The following is a 14259-nucleotide window of genomic DNA, read 5'->3' on the forward strand; positions in this document are numbered from 1 at the left end:
GCCCCTGGCGGAGCTTTGATGCTCCCGTTGCCCTGGTACCCGGTGTGTAGCTCCCATCACCCGCCAGGACTTTAGGTCCAGTTCGGCTCGCCCCCTCCCGCCATCCGTCACTTCTCAGAGGGACGCAGGGCGAGCCTCCCGGTGGTGAACGAGCAACCTGCGGCGGTTGGCTCGACGAGAGCCGTCCAACATGGCGGCTCCCGGGCAGGAAGTGGAGCTCTAAGGGGCCGCCAAGGTGGGCTTTAGAGCCGGGGCTGTGGACCAGTGTCTGTCTCTCCCAGCGTGGATGCTGGCCCAGGAGGAGGAATGAAGGGGTTATCTTACATAACTCGGCTCTTCTCCATCGGTGCTCTTGAGATTCTTTGGATAACCGGTTGCCTTTTTCTGTTTTTACTGTATTTTACTTTTATTTACTTACTCGTTCGTTTTTGCGGGGCTGAGAAGTGAACGGGGGATTTTTTTTTTTTCTCCCCGCTCTACCGTTGAGATTTCATCCGCAGAACTTTAGTTTTTTTTGTTTTTTTTAAAGACGAGGGTCTCTCTGGCTCTGACCTTGTATGACCTTCCTGCCCCTAGAGTACCTGAGATGATAGGCATGGACTTGTGTTTTTAAATCCCAGGTAATTCTCATGTAAATCATTACATAGATTCCTAAAAATGTTGAGGCTCTGATTTTTTTTTTTTCCAAACTCTGCTTCATAAGCCAGTCTGTGAACTCTGATTTTTTATAGCTTTTTTTTTTGTTATTGTTGTTGTTATTTTTGTTTTCCTGGGTATTGGTGAACATTAGATGATGAACGCCGTTTTCACTCTTCCAGGGTTTTAAAGGACACCCACTGATCACTAAAACTGAAGTATCAGAGGCCCTTGTGTACTCATACGTGGAGGCTTCGACTACAGTTCCTGGTTCAGAGCTGAGGAAGCATGAGTCACTTACAAAACTTACTGTTAGATACCCTACTAGGGACGAAGCACGTGGACAGTGCGGCCCTCATCAAACTCCATGAAAGGAGCCTGTGTGTGACATCACCAGGATTTAGTGTAAGAGGGGAAAAAAGAAAACTCTTTTAAAACTAACTTTTTAGGTTAGCATACAAAGTATTGGTTTTTACCATATCATCTTCAGATATGTGTTGTGAATGAACTATGTAAAAAAAATATGAACATGTTTGTCTCAACAGTGTCAGAATTTATTGAGTAATGATAAATTCACAAGGTACAATAGTTTCTGTGGTATCAGCTTGATAGATACGCCTGCTTTCCTCGGTAAACCATGACTGAGGTGAACACAGGCTGTTTTATTCCCATCTGAATTAATAATACCAACTACTCTTGCATCACACAGCAATATGTGTGTGTGCATACACATGTAATCATATGCAAGTGTGTATGTATGGTTCCAGAATAGCAATAAAGTACTAAGAAACTGAGGCGGGGTTCAAGAGTTTTCATAAGTCCTGAAAATCAGGGAAGCAGAAATGTCAGTAGAGCCGGGCAGTGGTGGCGCACGCCTTTAGTCCCAGCACTCGGGAGGCAGAGCCAGGCGGATCTCTGTGAGTTCGAGGCCAGCCTGGGCTACAGAGTGAGTTCCAGGAAAGGCGCAAAGCTACACAGAGAAACCCTGTCTCGAAAACAAACAAACAAACAAAAATGTCAGTAGATATTTGATAATAGATATCGATAAATTAACAGAACCAGAGCTTTGAGAAAGAATCTGGTGAAACTTTGGTGACTAGTTAGACTCCTTCAGATTACGAGTTTGAGGGGAAAACTTCAGAGTTGAGACCAGCTCTAGGGGCAAAAGGGCAGGGCCGGGTCCAGACAGATTGGTAGACGGGTGGGGCAGGTCCGGGTCAGTAGGAACCAATGTGATCTCAGTGTGGAGTCTGGGCAAGGGAGACTCTCCTTGGTCTGTTGTATATATTTCTTGGGCCTGGTTTTTCTGATATGATTTTAATATGTCTGTATTGCCTCTACTGTCTCAGTTTACCCCCACACATTTATAGGGGAGCACTCTTTCTACTCCCAGGCACAAGTCATTCTCCAGTCTGTGTTGTGTTGGTGGTGCTGAACAGACGTGCTATTCCTGTGTCCCTCCAGGTTTCATTCACTCATTCCTGTCCACAATGCCCTTCTCTATACCCTCTCCTGCTTCCGCTGGTTCCCTTCCTCTCTCAATTCCTTCTGTTTTCTTATTATGTGTATCCCATTATCCTATTTCCCACCTTCTTTAAGGGATATCCCTCCCTCCTTAGGAGCCCCTTTCTAATTTTGTCACCTATACACACACACAGAAGTGAGTACATACATACACATAGTTGTAAAGATTTGGTTTTATTTCTGTCTGCATGTCTGCATGCCATGTGCACGCAGTACCTACAGGGGGCGATAGAGGGCTTCAGATCCTTTAAATTATAGACAGTTGGTAGCCACAGGGCTGGTGGACAGTGGGAACTGAACCTAGGTACTCAGCAAGCACTCTTACCTGCTCAGCTGTATCTCCATCCTCATCCACATAGGATAAATCCAGGTTCTATATATAAAAGAAAATGGGGGGGGGGTGGAGGGAGCTGGAGAGAAAGCTTAGAGGTTAAGAGCATCGGCTGCTCTTCCAGAGATCCTGAGTTCAATTCCCAGCAACCACATGGTGGCTCACAACCATCTGTAATGAGATCTGGTGCCCTCTTCTGGTGTGCAGGTGTACATGCAGACATGACACTGTATACTAGATAGATAGATAGATAGATAGATAGATAGATAGATGATAGATAGATAAAAACAAAAATTGATTTTTTTTTTAAAAAAGTGGTCGCTGAGCAATGGTGGCACACGCCTTTAGTCCCAGCACTCGGGAGGCAGAGGCAGGTGGATCTCTGTGAGTTCGAGGCCAGCCTGGTCTACAGAGTGAGTTCCAGGACAGGCTCCAAAGCTACACAGAGAAACCCTGTCTTGAAAAAAAAAAAACAAAAAACAAACAAACAAAAAAAAAAATGGTGCTCGTCTTTCTGGTCTGTTTTATTAACCCTTAACACAATGATTCCAGCTGTAGCTATTTTTCTGCAAATGTCATTATTTCACTTTTCTTTTCCTTTTTTTCTCCCTGAAACAGGGTCTCATTAGGTAGGCCAGGTTGGCCTTGAACTCACAGAGATCCGCCTGCTTCTGCCTCCCAAGTGCTGGGATTAAAGGCGTGTGCCGCCACGTCCTGCTGTTTCAATTTCTTCATGGCTGCATAAAATTACATCGTGTTTTTATACTGCATTTCCTTTATCCATTCATTTATTGGCCGGCATCTAGGTAGGTTCCATTGCCTGGCTGTTGTGACTAATACAGCCACAAGCGTGTCCACCTGCCTGTCTGTGCTGGCTATGTGGATTCAAAGTCCTTCCATCCTGTGTTCCCCAGAGTGGTGTAGCTAGGTCACGTGTAGTTCTAGGTGCAGCTTTTTGTTTGTTTGTTTGTTTGGGTTTTTTTTTTTTTTTTATTTTTCAAGACAGGATTTCTCTGTGTAGTTTTGGTGCCTGTCCTGGATCTCGCTCTGTAGACCAGGCTGGCCTCGAACTCACAGAGATCCGCCTGGCTCTGCCTCCCGAGTGCTGGGATCAAAGGCGTGCCGCCGCCGCCGCCGCCGCCGCCGCCGCCGCCGCCGCCGCCACCACCACCACCCTGCTCTAGGTATAGTTTTTTGGGGAGGAACTTCCATACTGATTTCCATGGTGGCTGCACAAGTTTACATTCACACCAGAAGTCAACTAAGAGTTCCTCTTATCTTTCCCCACATCCTTGCCAGCATTTATTGATAATTGTTTTCTTCTTTTTCTTTCTTTTCCATTTAAAAAAAAAAAAAGGTTTCATATAGACCAGGCTAGCCTGCAACCTGCTAGGTAACCAAAGATGACCTTGAACCTCCTGCTTCTACCTCCCAATGCTAGGACTATATTCATGGAGCACCATGCCCACTCTATGCAGTACTGGGGACTAAACCCAGAGCTTGGGCATGCTCAGCAAGTACTCTACCAACTGAGCTACATCCCTGCCTTCATTTGGTTTTGTTTTCTCAGTGATACTTATTCCGACTGGTCTATGGTGGAATCTCAAAGCACCACATATATACATAATGCCTTCAGAATTCAAAAGACTCTCCTAGAACTGTAAGCCACCATGTTGGTGCTGGGAATTGAATCTGAGTCCTCTGCATGAGCTGCATACTCTTAACCACTGAGCCATCTCTCCAGAACTCTTATTTTTATATATGGATATGTGTGTATATCCGTTTATGTGTGCATCTGAGTGCAGTGCTCTTGGAGGCTAGAAGAGGGCTTCAAATCCTCAGGAGCTGGAGTTGTAGGCAGTCGTGAGCCACCTGATATGGAAGTTAGGAACTGGACTCTTGACCTTTGGAAGAGCGCAAAGTGCTCTTAATTACTGAGCCATCTTTCCAGCCCCTCAAAGCAGTTTTAATTTGCATTTCTCTGGCAGATAAATGTTAGTTTTTCAAGTATTTGTTTAGTATTTGGCCTTTTTATGTGTCTTTCCAAGAATCATCTATTCAGTTGATTGATTGATTGATTGATTGATTGATTGGCTGATTTGGGGATTTTGGTGTTTGAGTGTTGCAGTTCTTTGTATACCCTTGTGGGGTTTTTGTTGTTGTTGTTGTTGTTGTTTTATAATTATTTACAATGGTTGCCCCTCAAGCCATGGCTCTCCTGATCAGCCCCTGCAATTCTGTTAATACCAGCAGCAGTTCACAACAAGGGCCACAACCTGAGGGGATTCTGTTCCCTCAGGCACTGACTCTTTCAAAGCTACTAAGGGAACTTATCTAGATCTCTGTCCCCCTTAAAAACTCAAGATTCCAAGGTTGAGGTGGAATTCTGCTCGCTCAGAGAGACTGAATAGCAAGTAGCTCCTTTGCTGGTGTCTTCCAAAAAACCCAGAGTCCTTCCTGCCACCCCCACTTAAAAGTCCTTGCTCACTGGTTCCTCCCTACCACTTCCTGTCAGCTACTTGCTGACTCAGCCTCCTGGCTGCAGGTTAATTTATTTAATCAAACAAATGTAGCATGTCTTTGCATCATTAAACAAAGATTCCACAGTAAAAACAAACCCTTGGTGTGTCCATCTTGGCCAGTGTGTAGTTGGCGTTTGTTTTGTGCTTTTTTGTGTTCCGTTGTCCCTTTGCTCTGACAATTATTTTCTTTGTTGTACATAAACTTTTTAATTTCCTGTGACCCCATTTGCCAGTTCCTGAGGTGATTTCCTGTGCTATTGGAATCCTCTTCCGAAAATCCTTTCCTGGAGGTATGCCTTTTAAACAGAAAAAGCCTTTTTCTACTAAAAAGCCATTGGAGGTGCTTTAGGATAGACCACATACTCTGTCACAATCAGTAATTCTGTAGTTGGAAGAGCAGCCGTAGATAATGCCTAAAAGGGTAGGCATCCTCTAATGCAACTTTATGAACATTGGAACTTCAAAAAAAGAGCTGTTCTTTTTTCCAGTCATTTTTAAAAAGTGAAAATCATTCAGTCTCAGCCTTCAGGCCATTTAAAAAGGTAGTCAACCAAACTTGACTGGCCAGTGGGCCATGCTGTGGGATGTTCTCTATGTTGTAAATGTGTTGCTATGATTGATTGATAAATAAAACACTGACTGGCTAGTAGCCAGACAGGAAGTATAGGCAGGACTAGCAGAGAGGAAAACTGGGGAAACAGGAAGGGGGAGTGGAAGAGACGCAGCCAGGCGCCACCATGAAAAGTGAGATGTAAGGTACGGGTAAGCCACAAGCCACGTGACAAGGTATAGATGAATAGAAATGGGTTAATTTAAGATATAGAAACTAGATAACAAGAAGCCTGAGCCATTAGGCCAAACAGTTTAAATAATGTAAGCATTGGTGTGTTTATTTTAGAGGTGGGCTGCGGGACTTCCGGGGATTGGCGGGAGCTGGAGAAAAACACTCCAGCTACAGGGCCATGCTTTTCTGACCCGGCCTATTTCACCTCTGTAGGTAATGCCAAGTGATGTTCGCACACTTCTAAATGGATTTGCCAAAAACCCACTGATAACCCGAAGGGAAGGGTTGTATTTCAAGGAAAAGGATTACAAATGTGTCCGGGCAGATGACTTCTCTCTTTATGCTAAGAATGTGAGTACTCAAGATGTGAAGACAGATGGTTTGTAAAAAACGCAAGAATTTTACTTCAGTTTTCTTTACCCCTCCTGATGCTCTCTACATAACAGCCTAAGGTCATTACTGCCTTCAGTCCCAGGAAGGCACGTCTGAAAATACTCACAGAAGGCCTGGGGATGGACCTCAAGAGTAGAGAACTTGCCTAGAATGTGCAGAGCTCTGAGTTTGGTCTCCAGCATTGGAATGAAGTAAAGAATTAAAAAGCACTTCTTGTCCGAAAGTATTCTCAGCCCGATATCCTGGCTGTTGCAAGTATTTCCCGTGGAATCTGTGACCTGAGCTACCTCTTCCTGATATACAGTTCATCCTTCATAGTGCCGTGACCTGCTTGTCTGGGTCCTGAAGCCCTGACTGGGGACAGCGAGGGAATGAAGAAAGGACAGACACACAGACACATAAAGTGAAGCTGGGATCGGGTGGGGGTGTTTAAATACATTCCCAAAGCTCATACCCCTGTTAGGCACAAGAATGCCAAATCAGACACAGAGGTAGGCAAGGAATGGTTTATTAGGGGGCTAAGATAGCCCAGAATACATAGTGATTAGGCTCTGAACCTGCAACATTCCAACCTCCCCACAGTCAGTGTATGGTATGTTTCTTCCAGAAACTTTTCTTCACAAAACGTGCAATATTAGTACAGAAAGCTGAAACCTTTCAGGAAACATTACTAAATTTCTCAAAAGAGTGAAAGATTAAAATACAAATACATGAATACAAAGAAGTCAGGAAATTGTTGTTTTTGGGTTTTTGTTGTTGTTGTTTTGGTTTTCCAAGACAGGGTTTCTCTGTGTAGCTTTGGCACCTTTCCTGGAATTCACCCTGTAGCCCAGGCTGGCCTCGAACTCACAGAGATCCACCTGTCTCTGCCTCCCCAGTGCTGGGATTAAAGGCGTGCGCCACCACCGCACAGCTCGGGTGTGTGTGTGTGTGTGTGTGTGTGTGTGTGTGTGTGTGTGTGTGTGTCTGGGGTAGCTGCTGGCCTTGTGGTTCGGACCAAAGCCAGAGCATTCTCTTTTCTTCTTCATCCAGGAGAATACTGGTGTGGTGGTTGTGAAGACCCATCTGTATCTTCTGGTGGCCACTTACACGGCAGGCATGTATCCTAGTGTCTGCGTGGAAGCCACAGAGAAGTTGGGTAAGTTTGCCTCCCACTGAGGTGTGGGACCCTACTCAAACTAGTCAAGGGAGAATTTATTGGAGAATCCAGGGGCGGCTCACATAAACACAAAGTGTTGAGCTCAGGGAACCATGGGAAATGCAAGAGTGTGCCGCCATGCCTGACTAAAAGTCTGCTGACACTTAATACAGTCCTGGTCCCTACCATTTCCATCTGTCCTTAGGGGGGTCAAACCACCTTTCACAGGGGTCACCTAAGACCATCAGAAAACACAGATATTTACATTATGATTCATAACTAGCAAAATTACAGACATGAGGTAGCAATGAAATAATGTTATGGTTGGGGGTCAGCACAGCATGAGGAACTGTGTTAAAGGGTCACAGCATCAGGACGTTTAGAATCACTGTAGCAGAGGAAGGCAAACTAAATGACTTCCAGCAGTTAGGTTAAGAAAACAAGTAGAATTTTTGATGAGTGAAACACAGCTTTCATATTTTTCTTTTTTCTTTCTTTCTTTCTTTTTTTTTTTTTTTTTTTTTGTTTTTCGAGACAGGGTTTCTCTGTGTAGCTTTGCGCCTTTCCTGGAACTCACTTGGTAGCCCAGGCTGACCTCGCATATTTTTCTTATTAACCGATTTTTTTTTAATGAAGGAGCAGGCAGCAGGTTCTACTGTTCCCTGATCCCTCCCCCACCCATTTTCCATTGACAGTTATGTGTACCTTCATTCTCTGCTCTCCACTCTCCAGAGCAGCTTAAATATCTCTACCACTATGAAATCAAATTGAGGATTGCATACATCTAGTATTGCTCTCCTAGTAGACACAGACCTCCACAAGGACAAGGCCTGTGGGTTTTTTGTTGTTGTTGTTGTTTTGTTTTTAAGATTTATTTATTATGTATACAGTGTTCTGCCTGCATGTATGCTTGCAGGCCATAAGAGGGCACCAGATCTCATTACAGATGTTTGTGAGCCACCATGTGGTTGCTGGGAATTGAACTCAGGACCTCTGGAAGAGCAGCCAGTGCTCTTAACCTCTGAGCCATCTCTCCAGCCCCAAGGCCTGTGTTTTAACTAGCCTGTCATCCTTGTGACATGACATGGTCCAGCACATGGTAGTCAGCCAACACTGCTTATTGGGAAATGAGTGAACTACACTGTAGTGGAATTCACTGCTTGGAAATCATTAACATGCTGTGTTTCTTTCAGGAGAATATCTAAGAAAAAAAGGAAACTAAGTCATCAGACAACTGGTAAAGACACCTTTATTACCTTAAAAGAAAAGTCTAGATCCTTAAGAAGAAGTATTTTGTGGCTGAAAAACCCTTGAGTGGAGATTAAAACAAAGACTGAGTTAAGGGAACATTTTTTTTCTCATTTCAAGAAGTCACCATCTCTCACTGGAAGGACCTGACCAGCTCGTTCCTTTTTTTTAGGCATTGGTCACTGACTTGAAACCTGAGTGCACTAATGACTTTTCGCAGCACGAGTCTGTTGGGAGTCTCACCTCCAAGTCCCCACACATCCTGCCAGAGATTCCAAGAATGTCGGCCCTAGCCACTCCTGTGTGCGAGCCACACGCGCATTGAAGTTAGAGGACAGCTGTGGCGGTCAGCTCTCCTCTCCCGCCATGTGGGTAGTGGGAATGGAACTCGGGTCATAAGGGTTGGTGGCTTCAACCCACTGAACCATCTCACCAGTTCCCCAGCCACTCTGTACCTAGGCCACGTCAGCGTCATGCTACCTTTAAAAATTAAAGTAATGCTTCTTCCTGGGCGGGGGGAGGGACTTGCTAAGTACTTTCTGTCAAAGAAGTAGAGTTCCTGAGTTCAGTGCCCCTTTATTAAAATATAGATTGCATTGCATGTGTGACCGCTGCCTTGTTCTCACCAATCATATGGGACCTGTGGGGCAGGGAGCCAATGCAAAGGTCACCCAATAATAGGCCATGAATCAGAGTATTGGATGGACACTCACTGTCTCCCTTCAGGCATCGGATATTGTTCGGCATTATAATGGCCTTCTCAAACTCGGGAGATTTCTGACCACCTCTCTCGCTGTTTCTGAGTCTACATCTCTTAATAAGGCAGAATGGCTACTGAGTAACCTCTCTGAGAAAGGGTTCTTCCATTGGCCACCTGCTACATGATGATCAGGACAATAAGAGAGAGAACTTACTCTGATAATTTAGGGTTCTGCCATAGCCACTCCTGCCAAGGAAGCACCTTCCTTTCTCCGACAGCAGCCCCAGGCCAGGCTGGTCAGTGAGCCCTTTGGTGGACCATTCAGTGCACCCTCCAGTAACCCTCCAGTGCAGCCTCCAGTAACCCTCCAGTGCACCCTCCAGTGCACCCTCCAGTAACCCTCCAGTGCAGCCTCCAGTAACCCTCCAGTGCACCCTCCAGTGCACCCTCCAGTGCACCCTCCACTGCACCCTCCAGTATACCCTCCAGTGCACCCTCCAGTGCACCCTCCAGTGCACCCTCCAGTGCACCCTCCAGGATTCCCTCCAGTGCACCCTCCAGTGCACCCTCCAGTATTCCCTCCAGTATTCCCTCCAGTGCACCCTCCAGTGCACCCTCCAGTATACCCTCCAGTGCACCCTCCAGTGCACCCTCCAGTGCACCCTCCAGGATTCCCTCCAGTGCACCCTCCAGTGCACCCTCCAGTATTCCCTCCAGTATTCCCTCCAGTGCACCCTCCAGTACACCCTCCAGTATTCCCTCCAGTGCACCCTCCAGTGCACCCTCCAGTGCACCCTCCAGGATTCCCTCCAGTGCACCCTCCAGTGCACCCTCCAGTGCACCCTCCAGTGCACCCTCCAGTATTCCCTCCAGTGCACCCTCCAGTACACCCTCCAGTACACCCTCCAGTATTCCCTCCAGTGCACCCTCCAGTACACCCTCCAGTGCACCCTCCAGTGCACCCTCCAGTGCACCCTCCACTGCACCCTCCAGGATTCCCTCCAGTGCACCCTCCAGGATTCCCTCCAGTGCACCCTCCAGGATTCCCTCCAGTGCACCCTCCAGTGCACCCTCCAGTATTCCCTCCAGTGCACCCTCCAGGATTCCCTCCAGTGCACCCTCCAGTGCACCCTCCAGTGCACCCTCCAGTGCACCCTCCAGTGCACCCTCCAGTGCACCCTCCAGTATTCCCTCCAGTGCACCCTCCAGTATTCCCTCCAGTGCACCCTCCAGTGTACCCTCCAGTATTCCCTCCAGTGCACCCTCCAATACACACCCTCAGTGAACCTTTCAGAGCACACTTCAGAACTGCTTTTAGGGAGGAAATGGTTTGGATCTTTGGCCAAGAGAGAGCCTGGGAATACAAACTTAACTCGGCTTCGGCCAGATTGGATTGCCATGATCCTTAAGGATGATGATTATTTAAGTGAATGCACTGTTTTCCAGGTCCCTCTACAGTATACTTTACATGGACCAGAGGGACATGCAGCAGGTCTCTAAATATTGTAAGAAACCCCTAGTCTCAAATATGACCCTTCTAAACAAAGTGTCTGGATGCAAACAGACTGGTTGGGACTGGGTTCGAGAGTGAGTCATTGTGATGGGATACCCCAATTACATGGTGAGTGGACACAGAGGCCCTGGTACCCAGGGAGGTACCCTTAGACTTCAGGGGCTGGGGAAGTGGTGGAGCTCTTTACATTAGTTTTGTCTCCTATATTCTATGCCACAATCAGCAACATAGTTGCTTGGTCTAGCTTTCTAGCTTTGATAGAGTCAAATCAAATCCTATGGCCTTTGCGGTTTTGACATTGTCAGGCAGAAAGACACCGTGTTCTGAATCCCAAAGACACTCTATTCTGGGAAAAATATCTTTTGGTGCTTATGAAATTCTCTCATTTTTAAGTTTTATCCCACAACCTTTCAAAGAGTTTCCAACGTCAGTCTTTTTCTGAGTGTAGCTGCTAAGGGTCACACATTTGTTCTTAGTGGTCAATGTTCCCGCCGAAACCATTTACCCATTTAATTGCTTGTTTTTTGAAAGAGGTTAAGTTTCAGATTGATTTCTTTCATATTGAATAGCCTGCCAAATGCTAAGTAGCAATGAACCAACAGTAAATACCTCATCTTCTCCACCACTGATAGGTTCACAATTTAGTAGGGTACACAGATTTGTGAGGCATATGATCATGGGATCAACCCTGCATAAGTTCAGATATGAAACAATCCCAGAGCACAGAGCCTGGAGCCACGGACTGTCCCAAGAAGCCCCCTTAGGGTTTTCTGAGACTCTAAAACTGGCATTAGAAGTGAGTTTGAAAGAGTAAGCATAGAAGAGCGCATGCCAGGGTGAAGGATGGCATATGACAGACAGTCAGAGTCGTGACACTTCCTGGCATGCGCAGAATGGTGAGGAGTTCAAGACAGATGGAAAACAGTATGTGTGGCTATTCCCCAAGAGAGGGATGCTCTCCTCACGTCCTCTCAAAGGACATCGGTAATTACAGACAACACTTTTATAATACTTAAGTTGGGGGTGTAGCTTAGGGATAAAACACTTCCCTAGCATGCTAGAAGACCTGAGGTCCAGCCTCAGTGCCCCTGAAATAAAAAATACGTATAAATACCCTAACTTAGTCTTAATCTATTAGAATACAAAAATATTAAAGAATATTAAAAACTTGGGAAAAGTAAGCTGCTCATAATTTCACACTGAATGAACACTATGGATGATTTCATTCTTACCCAGTCTCTTTCGATGTCCGTATGTTTGAATCTTATCTGGTTCCTCAGTGCATAGAACTGTCATCTGCTATGTTCATTTAGCATTGAGTTATTTCTTGAATATCACTAAAATTCCTTCAAAAAAAACCACACTACCAAATCACTGCATATCCTTTGATTTAAATATACATCCTTCTGTTAGCCGCTTTAGTTATTTCCCCTTTTTATTTTTTTGGTTTTTCGAGACAGAGTTTCTCTGTGTAGTTTTGGTGCCTGTCCTGGAACTCACTCTGTAGACCACGCTGGGCTGGAACTCACAGAGATCCGCCTGGCTCTGCCTCCCAAGTGCTGGGATTAAAGGCGTGCGCCACTACCGCCCAGCTATTTCCACTTTTTTTTAAAATATCACCAATAATACTCCTATTTGACTGTTTACATAGATCTTCCTCCAGGTTTGGGATTCAGTCTTCAGTGATTTCTCCTCATAATGTAACACACTAACATCTGGAGTGTATAATTCAGGATGACTGTACCTACCCCTAGGCTGATAAACAGAGGAGCTGACCCTAAACTACAGTGCCATGCAAGGGTGACCATGCAACATCTTGGTGGTTCACCGATAGCCAACGGACAGCCTTTCCTAGGTACTTGACCACTGCACTGCTTGGGAAGGACTCTCCGGGCACTTCCTATAACTCTCCTTACAAAGTTGCAACTGTGTCCAGGTGTATAAAGACAGAAGTGACCCTTTGGGGGAGCTGCACAGTACTGGTAGAAATGCCCAGAGAGCCTGTGATCTTCTCAAACAAGAGTCTCCAAACTAAGGATATTCCTATCATGGTAGTTCACAATAATTTTGGAAGGCCCGCAATGGCATGCATAGATTAAAGGGTTCCCCTACCCCAGATTCTTTTGGGGGGGGCTGTGGGGGGAGGTCCAGACAGTGTTTCTCTTTGTATCCCTGGCTGTTCCGGAACTCCCTCTGTAGCCCAGGTTGGCCTCAAACTGAGAGATCCGACTGCCTCTGCCTCCCCAGTTACTGGGATTAAAGGCGTGCGCCACCACACTCAGCTCCGCCCGAGATTCTTAACTCCTATATGTACTTTGCTAAAACTAAGCCCCTGAGATTGAGGGCTCATGTCACATCTCTTTTCTTTCCTTTCTCCTATCCCACCTCCCATCTCCAGGACACAATCTTGCCCATCCCAAACCACACTTTGGGGCTTAGTGTACAGTAAAAACCACACCGTGCTAAAGGAAAGGAAGACACTAGGTACTTTTAGATACAATAACCTCCTCATCCTGCATGGTGCAAACAGGCATCATCTGTGCCGTGGAGTCCCATGAGAGTAAAGCAGAAAAGCATCCGTGAGACACAGTGAACACCTCTGTGTGGACTGGAGTTGGCTCACCAGCTTAGAACACTGGCCGCTCCTCGGAGGACCTGGGTTCAAGTGAACCACAGCACCCACGTGGCGGCTCACAGCCACCTGGAACTCCAGTTCCACTCACACAGATGAGGTAAAATACATACATGTTTTAAAAATTAGGGAAAATCTTTATAGCATAATTCATCTAGGAAATGAAGGCTTCACATTTTCCCCCTCAATTGTTTCTTGAATTTCAGAGGCAAGATGATTGTCCCAAGATGTGTGATTATGATTACTTGAAATGAAAAATCCTTTCTTTTTATTTATTATTTATTATGTATACAATGTTCTGCCTGCATATACACCTGCACACCAGAAGAGGGCACCAGATCTTATTAGGGATGGTTGTGAGCCACCCTGTGCTCACTGGGAATTGAATTCAGAACATCTGGAAGAACAGCCAGTGCTCTTAACTGTTGAGCCATCTCTCCAGACCCAAAAAATCTTAGAGAAGGGGATTTATATTTTATTAACAATGAGGAACAGCTTTGCCAATAAGGATACCACAAATGGTTTTCATAAATGAATTAAATCTGCGGCACCTAGGTGTTCCTGAAAATATATTTAAAGCGTGTATAGTAAATAAATTTTATCAGAGACTTTTATCAGAGTTAAAATGTGTTAAAAATTAACATTTTTAGTATTGGAATCCCTCCTGAGTGTGTAGGTCTAAGCAAGGTGTCTCTAAGTGACAAGACATCAGATACAATGACAACCATTTGATAAGTCTTCAGAAGCTTTGTCTAATTCTAAAACTCAAGAGCTGAAATGACACTCCTAACTTAGGAACAAATTGTTTAATGACTGGGTGGTCTCCAAATATTAGCAA

At 45.5% G+C, this 14259-nt stretch overlaps 1 protein-coding gene across 4 annotated transcripts; it reads left to right on the top strand.

Annotated features, from left to right (window-relative positions):
* The first annotated feature begins 5 nt into the window (after positions 1 to 5).
* Pfn4 (profilin family member 4) lies at positions 6 to 9184 on the top strand. 4 transcript variants are annotated; one of them, XM_037198126.1, is made up of 6 exons: positions 6 to 620; positions 819 to 1041; positions 6011 to 6148; positions 7223 to 7328; positions 8522 to 8565; positions 8749 to 9184. In XM_037198126.1, the coding sequence occupies exons 2-5, from the start codon at positions 925 to 927 to the stop codon at positions 8548 to 8550; spliced, it is 390 nt and encodes a 129-aa protein (XP_037054021.1). In that variant the 5' UTR covers positions 6 to 620; positions 819 to 924; the 3' UTR covers positions 8551 to 8565; positions 8749 to 9184. The 4 variants fall into 4 exon arrangements, 3 of the variants coding, with proteins under 3 accessions (XP_037054021.1, XP_037054019.1, XP_037054020.1); XR_005089757.1 differs by having other exon boundaries at positions 11 to 620; positions 8522 to 8665; XM_037198124.1 differs by having other exon boundaries at positions 11 to 620; positions 8522 to 9177.
* Positions 9185 to 14259: the final 5075 nt, after the last annotated feature.

The sequence above is a fragment of the Peromyscus leucopus genome, chromosome 22 (genome assembly GCF_004664715.2).
Source record: "Peromyscus leucopus breed LL Stock chromosome 22, UCI_PerLeu_2.1, whole genome shotgun sequence".
Classification (NCBI taxonomy): Eukaryota; Metazoa; Chordata; class Mammalia; order Rodentia; family Cricetidae; genus Peromyscus; species Peromyscus leucopus.